Genomic DNA, 18,257 nt, shown 5'->3' on the forward strand with positions numbered 1-18,257 from the left:
GCCTATAAAGTGCTGTGTAGCAATTATTTATTGATATAAAGCAGTGGTGAGTGGGATGAGGTGGTTGACCTGTACATTCCGACTGTAGAGTCTGATAAGCCAGGGTATGAAATTCCAAAGGATAGGCGAAGCCCTTGAGAAGTCTTGTAGATGAGCATGAACCGTAGGTATTAAAAAAGATGACAAATCATCAGATGAGCAGAACAGCCGGGTAGGTGAGTATTTATTAGACAAATGAGAATGTGTATGTGGGGGAACCACTATAAAGGCGTTCTTATATGAGAAACATAAATTAAATTGAATGTAAAAGCATACAGGTAGCCAGTGAATAAACTGACAGGGGGGATGTTATAGTAGAGAGATGGGTAAGGAATGTAAGTCTGGCAGCAGCATTTAGGTTTGGTAACAAAAAATGCAGAGCGAGAGATGCTCATTTATAGAACTAACAGATTTGTTTTCAAGGCAACCGCAATTTTTTAATACAGTCAACCCTGTAGTTCCCATATGGGCTCATGAACATTGATACTAATTTTACAAACCAAATACATAGCTCAAATGCTCTGAACAACAAGTGTTGAACCAGAAGTCCCACAACTACAGTTAACATGATATCATTATAACCCACATGTAATGCAAAAGCTATGAGCAAAAATATGCTTTCCTATTCAAACTCATGCTTAAATAATATGTGGACCATGTTGCTATTTTCTACAGAGACAAGAACAATGCAGATAAGGTATGTAAAGTAAATAATCGCATAAAAAACATTATGCTAAACCTTATAATGCTTTTATTTAAAACAGAGGTTCTTAAAGCATAAATTCTTAGCCGATACCAAAATGATCTCCTTGCCCAGTTACTGTGACAAGCAGAAAAAGTGTAGGATATTCTAAACAATGAGGATATGAGTATGGCAACACCATATGACGTAAAGAAAAAAGGAAAACCATCTGTACAACAATTAGTACATTTAAATTTTCCTTTGCTATTGCCAAATATGTGAGCCAATTAGTGATGCATTTGGCATTGCTTTATGCATTTATCATTCCATTACACTACAGTTAAAAATATTTTATGCATGCAAAAGCAAAAACTGCTTAGAATTAACCTGTATTTTGGAAATTAATCAATATAATTAACATTTAAAATATATTTCAGAGCTGTTTTCCATAATGCACCTAGCATTAGAAGCATTTAAGGATTATATGTTAAGAAATTGTTCATTATTTGTTTCTTTGTATATTAGTGTATTTGCTATGTCCAAACATCTATCATGTTTTACTTATATGCTGCTAATTTGTTAATAGCATTAGGGATAAGTAGCCATTTCTCCATACACTTGAAAGTATGCCATTGTATAATTCTTTGTAGTCTGTGTGTTTTACCTTTTATATAATTATTTGTACTATGCTGCATGTAGATTAAAATAGGTGCTCAAAACTGAAATCATTGGAATGAAAAAAGTTTGTGGTAACATTTATCCAATACTTAACCCCTTAAGGACCAGGCTGTTTTTTTTACTTTTTGTACCCTTCTCACCTTCTCAGAGTACAGTAATACCCCCCATGCATGGGTTTGTCGGGTTGTTTGGGAGGTAAAACATTTAGGAAGTGCGCATTTTTTAACTTGGAACTTTTACATCTGGTCCTACTGCCCCATGTCCTAATAGGGCCATCTTTGAAGCCGGCTAATTCAATTTACCCCATCAAACCATCATTGGAATGAAAAAAGTTTATGGTAACATTTATCCAATACTTAACCCCTTAAGGACCAGGCTGTTTTTTTTACTTTTTTCTCACCTTCTTCAAGTACAGTGATACCACCCATGTATTGGGTTGTCTGATGTTTGGTGGCTAAAAGGCCACATTTGTGAAGTGCGCTCCCCCCCCCCCATTTTGGTCAGTCTGTGCCTATGCCTTATCTTTGAGCCCGGCCACTTCAATTTACCCCATCTAACCATTCATTTTTTTAAATCAGACACCCCTTCGGTATTTGAAATGCTTTTCCTTTAACGCTTTCCATGACAAGATTTTTGGGAAGATACAGCACTAATTTTAGTACTTGCTCATAATAATAAACTTTATTTTTTTATTTTATTCTTTTTGGGCTTTTTTTTACATTTTGCTGGAACTGGATGGTTCCTATGATGTATATTTATTTTTAAATGTTATCACTTTTTTTTTAGGTTTTTTTTTATTATTGTTTTTTAAATATTTTACTAATCACATTGTGATTAGAAAGCTGGGCTCCATTGACTTGTATAGTTGAATGCAGTACCTGTATTCAATCTGGTAGTGGGGAAAATTTTTAAATAAGAATGCTTTCAAAAATAGACATTAATAGTTTATTTTTATCATTTAAAAAATGCAAAGCGAGTGAACAGGCCACCATTTGACTTCAAAATAGTATCATTTGTTCTAGGTACACTTGTACAAAGTCAGGGATTTTGTAGGCATATAGCTAGGTGTATAGGAAAAACGATTATACCAAACACGTGGCAATGATCAGCAATTTAATATGTAGGCTAAAACACAATAATTAACTGAAACGGTTGTGTAACAATGTGAGGTTGTTGAAGACCAATTAATGTCAAAAGCCTTACACATGGCTAGTCTGAGCACAGCAACAAGACACAAGGTAGTCAGCATTGTACTGCACCAACAAGGTCTCTGCCAGTCAGAAATATCTAGGCATACAGAGGTTTCCAGATGTTCTGTCCATACTCTTTTGAAAGAGCACAAAGAAACGGACAGTGATGAGGACAGTAGATGTAGTGGTTGGCCAAGCAAAATAAGAACTAGACTTGGGCACCGGGGGAAAGTTTGTGTTCGTATTCAACAACTTTGTCCAACAACATCTCCATATTTAACAAAATTCGACAGGCATTTTCAGTTTTGCAAATCTCATTCTTCCATCCAGGTTGCCATGGATGTGCTACAGTATGTTCCATTGAACACCCAGCATTTGACCTCCTGCTTGCCTTTTGGATAACCCTGTTTGTCTTTGAGCTGGACTTCTGCTTGACTGTTTGGATTATTGCCGCCTGCATTGACCTTTTGGACTGTTCCTGATTTTGTCTGCTGCTCATACTTTTACTTTTGCAGTTACTACCACAGACCACATGATGGGGATGCCTGGCAGACATAGTACTTCCTGCTCTATGCTCCTACTGAAACCCTGACACTCTGCTTAAATGGAGAGAAAAGCAACTGAGCTGCCTAAATCCACGGAACTGCTTTTTGTTCTCCAAGATGTTTGGAATAACCTAACTGCCAAGTTCCTTAGAAAACTGTGTGCCCAAAATAATGCTGTTTTGAATCCAAAGGGTGGTCAAAGGGCGTAACTAGAAGCCTCAGGGCCCCGGTACGAGAATCTGTTAAGGGCTATCTACCGCCTCTCCCCCTTCTCAGGCAGTCTAACCTCTCCCTACCCCCATTCTCACTATCTACCCTCTCCCTACCCCCTTCCTTCTCACTATCTACCCTCTCCCTACCCCTTCTCACTATCTACCCTCTCCCTTCTCATTATCTACCCTCTCCCTACCCCCCTTTGTACGTCACTTACCGTGCAGTCCTGTGGTGGGAGCGCAATCATATGCCGGCGCTTAGCATGAAGCGCCAGCACCAAGACAGGCGCCTCATGCTCCCACTGATGCAGTCAGGGCTGCGTTGAGGGAGGTGATGGCAGGGGGAAGAGGAGACAGAAAGACGCCGAGCGGTTGATGAAAACCCCTTGGGCTAACCTGACTGGAAGAACTCCAGAACTCCAGGGCAGTCGCGACCCCTGCGACCCTGGATCTTCCGCCACTGGTCACAGCAAATATTGATTTGATTTACATTTTTCTTCTGGTCATTAACTTTGCATTTTGTTAAATGTCAAAAAGAAACTATATACACATACAAAAGTATAAAAATATACATATCTGTACATACATACTTATATATACTATATATATTCCAGTGTCTCAGACAGGAATATCAAATGACGATTAGCAAAACATATAATTTAATACACAGTTTAACTGTTTGCACACCTCATATTACTTATGTGAACAATGTAGTGGAATTGTGGTATACATAAGTAACCATTATAATATGTCAGACAGAAATATGGAATCACAATCAGCAAAACCTATTTTTGAAACAAATGTAACCAATATTGCAAGCATTATATAACTCTGATTTGGAACAGGCATGGTTAAAACTTGTATGAAATAATTTAGCAATCACACTAAACTACTTAATAAAAATACCACCACAGAAAGCCGAAAACAACTTTGTACTCTCTAAATCTTTAATCTACTTTAATTCCCTTGCAGAACAGCTGAAAATATTCCTTCTGCTCTAACATCTTCTTTGCTTGCAGTATGAAAATATACCCTGTGATATAATGACCTAGTTTTATCTTTTAAATACATGACATACCATTTTAAAATGGTGATACCTATTACCTCTGTGAAATGAAAACCTACAACATTATTTAAAAAAAAGCCTGGTAATGCTGAAACCGCTTCAATTGCAGAGCTTCCGGGCACATCCTCTTCCCTCATAGGAGGAATGGGGGAGAAGCTGTACCCATGGCTTCGTCTTTTTGCGTTGCATACGAGGTCAGATATATTCACAAAGAAAGAGAGGTGCAGAACCACTTTTCCTCTTCCATCCATTAAGAAACATGTCTTAGGGTGGCAATTTTCCCCTGTCATAGTGCTGCCTGGGTCCCTTAGACCCAATGGGAACATGTAAGGGCCGACTCTGCTCTTACCTATCAAAACGTAGGTACTTACGAATGGCTTCTATGAAGAAGACCAAGGCTACAATCTGGCACTTCTACATCTGCCTGCTCCATGACGATTTCTAAGCCTAACCTGCCTGACACATAACCCGCAGTCATGACAGTAAGTGAGGCCTGCAGTTTTGTTCATGTTAGTCTGGGGTTTTTTTGTGACCTTCTGGTGATGTGTCAGCTGGACACTCCTGGGAAGGTTCACCACTGTCCCAAGTTTTCTCCATTTGTAGATAATGGCTCTCACCTTGGTTCACTGAAGAGATAGCTTTGTAACCCTTTCCAGACTGATTAATTTCAATTTCATCTCTTCTTGAATTTCTTTAGAGCGTGGCAGTGTGCTGCTTTTTGTTCCTACTTCACTTTGGAAGACAAGAGAGCTAGCAGTAATCATGCCTGGGTGTGTCTAGTGAAATTGATCCCAATGATGAAATACATTTTGGTTAATTGGTTGATATGTTCTTTTGGGATACATTCATGGATAAAGAGAACAATTTCTGCACCTCTCTTTCTACGTGAATCTATTCTGGCCTCTCTGTGCATTTCTGCAAAAAAGTTGGTGTTTCAGGAAGTGTACACGGAGGCCAGTTTCACAGAGGAGCCCTATGAAGACATAAGCTGAGGGAAACGGACCCGGAAACGGTCTGCAGAAAAGGAAGGAAGACATTGACAGAGAGTACAAGAATCAGATTGTGACAGAGTGTAAGAGAGTGTAAGAGAGTTTGAGTTAGTGTTGAGAGAAAGTGAGTGAGAGTATTAGAGAGCATGAGATAATAATAAATAATAAAAATACAAATAATAATAAAACTCCATTCCAAAAAACCTGTCCCTCCTTGGACATTTCAAATGTTGGACAGTGTGAAATTGTGCTATTCAGATTTCATCCCTAAAAGTAAAAAGTAAAAAGCTAAGAAATATGTGTAATGTCACTCAAGCCTCCCTTCCAGAGACCCATACATCAGACTTACACATGGTCTGGGAACAACATACAGAAGATAGATCTTACATGCAAAGTGTGAAATCAAGCAGTGAATACAGTGCACATACCAACATAACTGCATAGATAGGAACAAATGTAATAAGTTAATGTGTGTGTGTGTATATACTAAACGTGTGTATGTAAAAGATATAAATATATATATATGTATAATTTTTTAAACACACGTTTAGTGTAAGTGATACTTAGCATTATTTATCTGCCAGGGGATATCTCCAACATTTTGACTTGGCAAGAGATAAATACAATATATTATGTCGAAAATCAATCTATACTACTAGAATCAAAGTAACAAGCCTAAATTTAAAAGTTAGCAATACCTGCAGGTTGTGCTAGCAAGCAATGAAACACAAATTATGACGTTTTAAAGAAATAAACAATAATCTCCTTGAGGAGTTGTACAAAACAGCAATACACCATACATTATAACAACAATATTGTGAATTTAAAAGAAAGGTCCTCCTGTCATAGTGAAACAACAATAAAACCGCAGAAGCTTGGGTAGAACGAAACAAACCAACTTCCTTGAATTTACTGATTGTTATTTTTACAAAACACTATTGCCTTACTTGATATGCTGGCAAAAAAAGCATTATACAATAATTATTTAATGCTCATTAATGTGCATTAGCAAATAGATAATAATACTGTGCATTGCAGTAAAGGTTAATATTGTTGTTCTCTAGGTCACATTATACTCTGGCTTTATTGTAAATAGTAGGTCACTGGACAAGTGTTCAACAACCTGGACATGACAAATGGTTTAAGCTAGACTCATCTTCACAGAAGACCCTCCAAGAATGGGTACTATACTCATATGATGGACCTGGAGTGAGGACTATAACCCAATAATGTAAAATCATTATTATGAAATATACATATTAAATATTTATAATATGAATGCTGTAAGCTATTAAATATTAATATAAAACTAAATAGTAATTATAATCAAATATTAATATTTTAATATTCATATTTTAATTAATACTACCCATCTGTTGCGGGAAATGCTGTAGGTTGTAAGAAGCTCTAAGCTAAATTTTGTAAGGGAACCATACTAATATGCACATACACAGATCTAGGTTTAAATATACATAATCAAGGGACTAAATAAATACATTATATATATATATATATATATATATATATATATATATATATATATTAATGTTAAATAAAACATGTTAAGTTATGACACAAATGTGTCACTCATGTAAGTCTTTTTCACTGTTCTATTCACAATCAGGGCACTTTTATTTACCAGGAGCCCCTACACAATTGCCTAGGTTTACCACAAGCCTATATTTCAGTTAAAATTGAAAACTGTATTTGCCATTTGGTATTAACAGTTTTTGTTGCCCTTTAGGAGACAATGTTTACTTTGCTCCCTTCTATATGTCAAGCCTTGTGCAAGGTAACGCAGACCCTAATAATTGCGTCTAGAACACATTTGTGTACCAGGGACTGTGATGCAGCAAGTTCCCTGCAAATTGTACTTGGAATTCCAGTTCCTATTTGAATAAATTGTACCGTTTTTGGTTAACAATGAACAGTGTTGCATTTCAAACCAGTAAATCATATGACTCAAAATTCACAAAGGTTTACTATTTAACAATATTACATTTTGTTTTATATTAACTGTGGGTGGCAAAAACAAATAACGCAAAACATTTCAAGCTGTGGTTCTTGTTGTTACAACATTTTCTGGATGCCCTACAAACATTGTACCAATGTCTTGTAAAATTATAAAACTTTTATGAACATCAGCCAGCATTTGACTGCCCCATTAGCAAACCATTATGTGCTAATTTGAAATTGTGTGCAACAATACACCAAGCAACATATGACTTAGTATTGTTTAAATGGGCATTTGGAAACTGAATAGAACTTCCAAAACAGCTAGGGGGCTGACTGCCAAGCTTGAAACCTGTAAAACTTGGTTCTGTTCACAGTGTCACAAATTCAGCATCAGCCATCAAGACACATGAGAATTGACATCATAAAGTACCAAGAAAATTAGCAGCTTCAGTGACACAGATAATCAACTTCAATCTCCCAGACATCAGACTTATGCCAGCTTTCTGCAGTGAGCAGAATGGGAGTTGCAGCCAGCAACAGCAGTTGTACCAATCTTGTGAGAGTTGCAGTTGACCTCAACATTGGCTGTTGTATCAGTGGTTGATAACAATGGAACTATTTGTTGCCAATGCTTTCTATCATCTAAGCTAGAAGACGGACATGCATAACGTGTGTTAACTATTAGTAGGGTTAAAGCAACTATCAAAAGAAAAAATAACATTTATACACATTTAAAAACAACAACTTTAATTATAGAGCTGCCTTTATTTTCATACAGCCTCAAAAGAGTTAAGGGATGTGATATGATAAAGTATTAATAAATCTTACCGGTCCAAAAGCATTGCTGTCAAAACTATGTCCATAATGGTCACCTTCCACCCACATATGGCCTCTGGGGATTTTGATGTACCTGTTTTTGTGTCCCATCGTCCTATTTAGAAAATAAAAAATATTGAACGTTATTACTGTACAAATTGAATATATGGTCCTGTTATGATAACTCATGTTATGTTATATAGCTTGTTCAGTAATGACACAATAAATCACAGTTCTCTTCAAGCACACTTGCATATGAAGTTTAAGGGTGATACTTAAATATAAAATTAGGAATTTATGATATATTTGGTTTTCAGGTTTTTGTAAAGTAGGTTTGTTTTTATAGGTAATTCAAGAACCCCCATGTACTTTTTGAAACCTATTTTGTATAACACATAGCAATCTTATTAGAACATCTCCAAACAATACAACATAAAATGTCTTGAAGCAAGAAAAAAACATATCTTATCTTATTTTTTTTTTAATTATCCTATTTTGATCTAAAAAATACATTGCTAGTGATGCATACAATTAAATTAAAATCTTGTTACTAAATGCATGTAGCTCATTATAATCTATGCATTTCATAAAACCAAGAAAACAAACTTACAACTGTTCTTTAGTAAAAGAAGGGAACAGAAATAGGGTTTCGATAACAGCCAACATCAGCCCACATTTCAATGGCCCACATACATTTCGTATGTTCCTAACCAGCACTAGGGTTTATTAAATTGCAATATGCCAAATATATAAATGATTAATTAACTTTCTTCTGTGAGTTTATACATCCCACCAGTGGCGTCTCCAGGTTTCATATTTAGGGGGGGCACATGGGGGGCCAGGGACCAAAGTAGGGGGGCCAATTATAAAACGGTACATATACACTATATATATATATATATATATATACACACACACACACACACACACACACACACGTTAGACGTGCATTTTTAACTACATAATATGCACTTATCTCTTTGAAGTAAAGACTGTGATTAAAATATGATTTCAAAATAACAGCTAAAGTGACAGTTATTTTTCATTATTTAATATTAGCCCCTGCTGACAATATATATAAATATTAGACCCTGCTGCAGATATATAGAAATATTAGACCCTGCTGCAGATATATATTAATATTAACCCCTGCTGCGGATATATATTAATATTAGCCCCTGCTGCGGATACATACTTATATTATACCCTGCTGCCGATATACATAGAAATTATACCCTGCTGCCAACATATATTAATATTAGCCCCTACTGCCGATATATATTATTAGTCCCTGCAGCCAATATATATAAATATTAGCCCCTGCAGCCAATATTTATTGATAATAGGCCCTGCAGCCGATATATATAAACATTAGTCCCAGCTTCCGATATATATTAATATTAGCCCCTGCAGCCAATATATATTAATATTAGACCCTGCTGCCAATATATTTGCCACACTGACTGCAGATCAGGGGAAGACAGTGAGAGTCAGTGCAGTGTTCCCTCCTTCTGACTGCACCGTGACATTGAGAGGTCCTCTCCCCTGTAATCATCCCCAGAGTCCCTTTGTCCCCTCATTCACTAAACCATAGCGCTCTTTTACTTACACCCTGTAGTTCAGGTATAGATCAAATAAACAACACATGGAAACAGCACATGCAACTGAATGAGATTAAAAAAAACCTTGTATTTGCAGGTATACATAAATAATGTATGGAAACATAGCATTGCAGGTATAAACCAACAGAACACACAAACCCAGCATTGCAGGTATAGATCAACTGGAAATCACATGTACACTCAGCACTGAAGGTTTAGATCAAATAATCAACACATGGAAACAGCACTCCAGGTATTGATCAACTGAATAAGACATGCAAATCCTATATTTGCAGGTAAACATTAATAATGTATGGAAATATAGCCGATACAGATGAACAGAATGACACAAAACCCAGCTTTGCAGATATAAATCAATTGGAAATTACATATAAACTCTGCATTAAAGGTATAGATAAACCCCCCTAAATTACAGGCATAGATCACTGGTCACACACCCCAAAGCCAGCCCTGGCGTCCACACTGCCCACATAGAACCTGACCAGCACCTAAGTTACACATTATGTCAACTTTGTCCCCAAACAGCTGAACGTACGCCGTTTTTGTTCCATAAAGACCTCTCCCTCCCAATCTATCCTATCTACCCCCTCTCCCTCCCAATCTATCCTATCTACCCCCTCTCCCTCCCAATCTATCCTATCTACCACATCTCCCTCCCTATCTACCACATCTGCCACATCTGCCTCCCAATCTATCCTATATACCCCCCTCTCCCTCCCAATCTATCCTATGTACCCCCCTCTCCCTCCCAATCTATCCTATCTACCCCCTCTCCCTCCCAATCAATCCTATCTACCCCCTCTCCCTCCCAATCAATCCTAACTATCCCCTCTCCCTCCCAATGTATCCCATCCACCCCCATCTCCCTCCCAATCTACCCCCTCTCCCTCCCAATCTATCCTTATCTACCCCTTCTCACTTCCTATCTACCTCTTCTCTCTAACCCCCTCCTAACTTTCTAACCCCCCCTTTGAAGTTCACTTACCTTGGGCTTGTCTAGCGGTGAGATCGCGAGGTCTCTGTATCCCTGGTTCTGCCGGCTTCACTGCTGGGCGCCGGATATGACGACATATACCGGCGCTCGGCTTGAAATGCCGGCACTGCGAACCAGGAAGAGGCCTCGCGGTCGCGGAGAAGAGTGAGAGAACGGTTGCTCAGAACGTATTCCTCAGCAACCGCTCGGCGCCTCTCACTCTCTCCTCCGGGTCTATTAAAAAAAAAAAAAAGCCGGCGTTTCAATTGGGGGGGCACACCGGGGGGCACAGCATGATGTAGGGGGGGCCATGGCCCCCTCTGGCCCCCCCCTGCCGACGCCACTGCATCCCACACACTTCAAAGCAGCACGTTACATTTACAAGTAAGGCAACATATGAAATGCCAATGTGGTTACCCAGAGATTGAGGTGTATACACTGAACATAGTTTCCAGTTGACTTTCAACTTAACAACGGCAGTATGCATACGTAAGGACCATCTCCATTGAGATTCTTTTGCAATAAGCTCTATCATGCCCTTGGCATAATTCATAGTTAATTTGATAACGTTTATTGTGTAGAAACTAATAAAAACTGTGTGTTTATGCAAGTAGTATTTTTCATAGTAGCTTTAAACTCCTCTCTTACAACAATAAAGACAAGTTAAAACTAGGAAGAATAACCCAACAACGTGGTGTTCAACCAGAGATTATTGCATCTTCAAGGAACAAACACAGCTTTCTTATTATGAAACTCCCAGTACTTAAAATGTTAATAGCTTCAAAATCCTGGTTTATTATCTTTTTCCACGCTGTTGGTCTGTAGGTAACAGTCATGAGATTAGATTTAGCAGAAACACTATAAAGGGCACAGTACTGTTCAGAAACGTAAACTCTAAAAACAAAAACCTTGCCATCCCAGTGGCATATGCTTTAATTGGGCACACAACCTGACACAGCATGTGCTCATTAAAATTTAAATGAGCTCTCTTGATGATATGTGTGCTATATCATGACTGCTAAAGTAGATTCCTCCCAGGACACTGGGAGCAGAAGAAAGCTTTGCAGGGAAGGCAAATTCAAACAACACGGTGCACAGGCGTGCGTTAACAGGGATGTCTTGCAGTTAGATTGAAGATACAAAGTAATTCACGCAAGAGACACACATGTAACTGAACAAGCTGAGTTTAATCATTTTATTTTTAAATCTTACAAATCTATAATTCAAAACAGAAACCATATGAGACAGAAAATATGGAAGTTGATTTATTCAATTGATTTATTGTGTTCTCTTACAAAAATGTGTCCTATTTTCCTATGCTTATAAACATCAAACTCTCCAAGGATGCTTTGATTGAACCATATCTGTCCATTGGATCTCTGCTAGTCCAGCTAATTTACTGCTGAACAAATTCCCCAATACCATTGTGTTTATCTAAAGTCTTTGTTAATTGTGCTTTTGTATTTAGAAAAGTCTGTGTTAGCTTCATTAATGCCTGAGGAAGAGACCTAACAACTTGGTCTCGAAAGCTCGCAATTAAACTCTCAGCCAATAAATGGTATCATTTTAACTATACTTTTCTCCTGTTTTCTCAACGGCTAACACGGTACAAAACCTTTTTATCATATAAACATCAAAATAACATTCAGTTAGTACAGTAAGACAAAATCATCCCAATATACAAATCTTACTAATTAAAGTAAGCTTACACGCTAACCTTGTATCCTTGCCATATCAGCTTTTTTCCCCAGGACACATAAAATTGTTACATATTTATGACTACAGCCTGTAATTTGCTTCTCTGCATCATGGAGAATCTGTAAACTTGACTAAGCAATTGGTTTCCTTCTGTGATTTTACACATTCCACATAAGGGTGGATTGAACTATAGATGGTTATCAGCTAAATCTAAAACTTACATGTGTTCTGGTCTGAGCCTAGGTATAGCATGATATATAACCATTTTGGAAAGTACTAGAAGAAGAGCTCAAGTTTTGAAATTATTGATAGGTGTATTACAATGGATGAAGACTTGGGAGTTTGGATTATTGTTTCTATATGTGAGTAAGGGGAATAAGGTTAAAACAACATTGGTCTAATAACAAGGTTTGGAGGATTTGAAATAGAGGTACCCCAAATGAACAGAGGTTTGGGATAAGGAATTATAAAAACAAGCACAAAGTAGTTTTGTGACCTTTAATACACTAATAAGTGAGTTATGCATTCATTTAATAAATAAAAAAATAAAGATACAATGTGCAGCTGCCCTTCACCATGAAAATTTAGAGGCACTACACAGATATCATATACATTAAAGTACATAAGATAATCTTTTGAACAGCAGCGAACACAGCTTATTATCTTATTAAGAAAATAATATTACAAAACATTTTCAGTTGTGCTATAATAGTGCTGACATTGTAATATATGTTTTGTACTTATTATTTGACCACATTCTATATAAAGAGGCAAGAAAAAAAAGCTGAGCTGTGGAATAGAAGACAAAGAAACATGGAAGCAGTCTGTGGAGAAGGCAGGGAGACTTTGAGAAAGAGCATGAGAGATCATGATTAAGGATGAGACAATAAATTTTGTTTCCAAATGGAAAAAGCCCTGCCATTTCAACTAAACTGAAGGGACAAGAACACAATTTGTTGTCCGAAAATAGACCAAAAATTAAATAAAAAATTTGTCTGAATCGTTTTTTGCCCATTTGAACAACTCTAATTAACTGATCTAATAGTGGTGTTTATGAGAACATTACAAATGTTTGATATAAAATGATTTATACACAAAGGGAATCTAGAGGTGCTTCCATCCCTTAGCTTTTCTGGTGTATAATCTTGAGTCTATGAGAAGTCATATTTTAAAGGTTGAGCACCTTATTATGGAGTTATGTGACACAAATGGGAGTGCATAGCAGGATGTATCTCTCTCTCTGCTGTACTGTGCCTTTCTAAATATTAGTCAAAGCTCTAGTGTAGCATAGCAACCATTTATGAAATAAAGTCACACAGCTAAGGTTAAATACATAGATCATAATATATATACTGTGTATACCTTTATCGATACAGTGCCTTGCAGAAGTATTCACCCCCCCTTGGTATTCTTCCTATTTTGTTGTAGGAAACCCTATGTTTTGGGTTATTGACCATCTGTAAAGTGAAGCAGCATCCAATAAACTTTGCTGAATATGGTTGAATCTGAGGAGACAATATATCCCTATACACTTTAGAATTCATTTGGTTGATTCTGTCTTCTGTCACAACAATACACACTAGTGACTCAATGCCATTGGAAGCCATAGATGCCTATGCCATCACATTACCTTTACTGTGTTTTACAAATTATGCAGTATGCTTTTGATCATGAGCCGTTCCAAGCCTTCTCCATATTTTTTATCAGACAGGTTGATCTTAGTTTCATCTCTCCAAAGAATGCTGTTCCACAACTGGGCTTCCTTTTACTTTTGTGAAGTCTTCAATAATGATGTCTACCTTTTGGAGAGTCCTCTTCACTTGACTGGATGTTGTGAATGGTTTTTTTTTAACCATGGAAAGGATCTCATGATCATTCACCACTGTAGTCTTCTATGGGTGTCCAGGCCTTTTTGTGTTGCAGAGCTCACCGGTGCAATTGTTTTTTCTTCAGAAAGTACCAAAGTGTTGACTTGGCCACTCCTAATGTTCCTGCCATCTGTTTGATGGATTTATTTTTTTTTGGCAGCCTAAGCCTGTTTCACTTGTATCAAGAGCTCCTTTGGCCACATGTTGTGGGTTCACAGCAACAGCTGCCAAAGGCGAACGCCACACCGCAAATCAACTCCAGACCTTTTACCTGCTTAATTGATGAAGAAATAACACATAAATAGCCCACATCTGTTGATGAAACAGCTTTTGAGTCAATTGTCCAATTACTTTTGGTCCCTTGAAAGCAGAGGAGAATACATATTAAAGAGCTGTAATTCCTAAACCCTTTCACCAAATTGGATGTGAATACCCTCATATTAAAGCTGAGAGACTGCACTATAAGCCCATATTTATTATTTAACTGTAACTCAACCTTATTTTGGTAAACAGCCAAAAAAATAAAACTTGTGTCAGTGTCAAAATTTCATATATATAATATATATTATAATGTATATAAAAGTTTTAAAAAATATAAAGATTATAGGGGCAAGGTACCTCAGTAGAAAACAACTCAAGGTAATACTGAAACAACATATTTACATCCTCTTGATGTTTTAAGGATTACATAAACACAGTTGAATTATGATGTATTTATTTGAGATTACTCATAAATCATCTTATTCTTGACATTTTTCAAATGAGAGATGTTTTGAAACTTTCACCCACAACATACAATATGAGAGAGGTCTGTTATTACAGAGCAGACATTCATTGCCCAGCAGATGAACAATCACCTCAGATATGATCTGACATTGAAATCCAAATTCACTGTAAAGGATAAAGGATCATTCTTGTGTAAAATCGCTGATGTGAAAAAAAGCAATACACAGAAAATTATCATTGCTACAGCTATGAGTTGAAGAATTTTAAGAAATAAACAAAGACTGCTGAATTAAAGCAACATTAATATTTCCAAATCATGTTTCTCAAGATGTCTAACAACAGATGATTATGACATAATGACACATATAATGAAATATGAGCGTAGTGATACTTTACTCAAGCCAATATAGAATGTTTTGAATTGCTCCAGTGTTACACAGACACCGTATTTCTACGTTTTACACAATTAGACTTGTAATAACAATTAGACATAATACGCCTATGGGGTTTATATATTATTTTAAAAGATCTGCTGTCATGGTTTGGCTGAACTGCTCTGTGTTTTTACACGCAGTTGACTTTTCTTCCCTGTGTTAGGCTGACTCAGCTGATGTTTAACAAACTGCCTTTACTCATCTGTTACCAGGGTTCTCACCAGATTCTTATTAGCCTATTCCTTCCTGGCTATTTAAGCAGCAAGGCCCATTTCCTACTTGCCCTTGTGCTGTTTCTGGCTGGAGGTACAGTCTCCTGTGTTCTGATTATCTGTGCATGGCCTGGCTTTCCTTGACATCCCTTCCGGCTCTTTATTTCTGGCATCGCTGATCTCCGTATTCCGGACCCCAGGTTCTCTGAGTACCCATCTCAGTTCCTTACCCCAGCTTGTCTTTTGGTGTACGCTCTTGGATGATGATTTTGCTTTGTTTGCTTGGTTATTACAAGACTGTTTTGCACACGTTTTTTTAGTCCGTCTGGTTCCCGGTCCCTAACATCTACCTAGTTTGTATATACATGTAAAGGAAATAAAATACTTGATCTCAAACTGAAGTAGATACAAGGTTTAATCATTGTGTGTTATTGTGTACACATTCATACCAAATGTAGCCAATTTATGGTCAGTCCACATTTTGATGTATAGATAAAATAATAGGGAAGAAATATTAAAGCAGAATAAGAAGGATAATCCATAGCTAGTTATGGCATGCACCCATATATTCAACAAATTGTTTTGTATTTGAGTTTTATATGGCCATTTCAAATTTTCAAATTAAAAATGTATAGTTCTGGAATACACCGTAGGCTACTTGTCTGTTCAGAATGTAGGAAACTGTGTAATGGTTACCAATGTATAAGAATTTCCGCATGACTCATGTACCCAGTTGTAATGGGCTATTCATCATCAGTCACATTTAGTGAACATTATTGCAGATTTTCTTTTATCAGTGACTGAGTAATCAATGTAATTATTGCTTCTTCAAATAACTCTGTGTGCTCTAAAGTTAGCCATGTCATTACATTTACATTTTCTGAAACAAATCTCCTTTAGAAACTTAAGACCTTCTATAATTTGTTAATTCCTCTACCTTTAATAAAAGTTTCAAAGCTGCCTAATCACAATACACATATTTCTAAGTCACATTATGAAAAACTAGTAATTTATTATGTCTTGTACTGGTGATTGTATCAACTAGTATTTACTTAATACGTATTTTACTATTTAACAGACAAATGGCTACATAATTTTTGTTCTTGGTCTCTTATAACTAGCCTTATATGTATGTAATACACATAACAACTAATTTTCTCTTAAAATTGCTATCAGCCATTATACAGTATGTGAACAGCTGTTTTTGTGTATTTATACTGTAAGCTCTATAGGGCAATGACCTCCTTTCCAAATGAATTCATACATATTGTACGGCCATTTGCTGTCTGTTTGTTTGTCCTGATGTAAATACTCAAACTTCAATCAGTCCTTTGTCTTTGTGGACCTAAAATGGTCATACGTGGTCATCTGCCTAGCCCATGCATGCTAATAATTTCTTAGTGTATTAACCTCTATCACTTATGGAGAGAGACTTTTCCATCACTTTTTGTAACTCCCCTTTATTAAACTGCAAAACTGTTAAAAAATGTTAGCATGAAAAAATTATATGCATAAAGTCTAAATACACATAATAAAAAAAAACCACAAAAAAAACATACAAACAAGCAGAGACTACCTAAACAAAATATTTGCTAGCTTGAATGTATGGTATCCATACATTTTAACACAGCATTTAGAACGAGAGGTGATCTTGAAATAAATATATCCTAGCTTTTTTGGAGGGTAGCACCTTTCTTTTCTTTCTATCATGTCATGTCTTAGTGGCCTTCAGTCATTAATGAGACATACGCAGAGGCGTATCTACTGAAAATAGCGCCTATGGCAAGCACTGAAATTGCGCCCCTGTCCAAATATCTAAAACCCATTTACTAGCCCCTGCTGCCCATATATATATATATATAAATATTAGTCCCTGCTGCCGATAGCAGGTATAGATCAACACACAAACCCAGATCAATTGAAATTCACTTGTGATCTCAGCACTGAAGGAATATATACCCCCCTACCCACTATATACCCTCTCCCCCCACCCACTATATACCCTCTCCCCCCACCCACTATATACCCTCTCCCCCCCACCCACTATATACCCTCTCCCCCCCACCCACTATATACCCTCTCCCCCCTACCCACTATATACCCTCTCCCCCCTACCCACTATATATCCTCCCCCCTACCCACTATATACCCTCTCCCCCCTACCCACTATATACCCTCTCCCCCCCTACCCACTATATATCCTCTCCCCCCCTCCTACCCACTATATATCCTCTCCCCCCTACCCACTATATATCCTCTACCCCCCTACCCACTATATATCCTCTCCCCCCCTACCCACTATATACCCTCTCCCCCCCTAGCCACTATATACCATCCCCACTATATACCCCCTCCCCCCCGTAGTTCTCTCACCTTGAAGTCCAGCGACGGGAGCACGATGCTGCTGTCATCCTGCACCGCTCGCTGGTGCCCGCTGCTTCACTGCTGAGCGCCGTAATATGACGTCATATTTCGGTGCCCAGCAGTGAAGCAGCGGGCACCAGCGAGCGGCTTTTAAACGCTGTCTTCTTTTTTTTGATGCGGGGGAGAA

At 37.4% G+C, this 18,257-nt stretch overlaps 1 protein-coding gene across 1 annotated transcript in view; it reads right to left on the minus strand.

Moving 5' to 3' along the window:
• LOC149302781 (mitochondrial inner membrane protease subunit 2-like) overlaps positions 1-18,257 on the minus strand; it is a 484,643-nt gene that overhangs the window by 105,653 nt on the left and 360,733 nt on the right. Inside the window, exon 4 of the mRNA XM_089481981.1 lies at positions 8,186-8,288. Within this exon, the coding sequence (XP_089338107.1) occupies positions 8,186-8,288 (103 nt within the window). The remainder of the gene's footprint in view (positions 1-8,185; positions 8,289-18,257) is intronic.

The sequence above is a fragment of the Sceloporus occidentalis genome, unplaced genomic scaffold, assembly GCF_023333645.1.
Source record: "Sceloporus occidentalis isolate IW3139 unplaced genomic scaffold, rSceOcc1.0.p SCAF_17, whole genome shotgun sequence".
Taxonomy (NCBI): domain Eukaryota; kingdom Metazoa; phylum Chordata; class Lepidosauria; order Squamata; family Phrynosomatidae; genus Sceloporus; species Sceloporus occidentalis.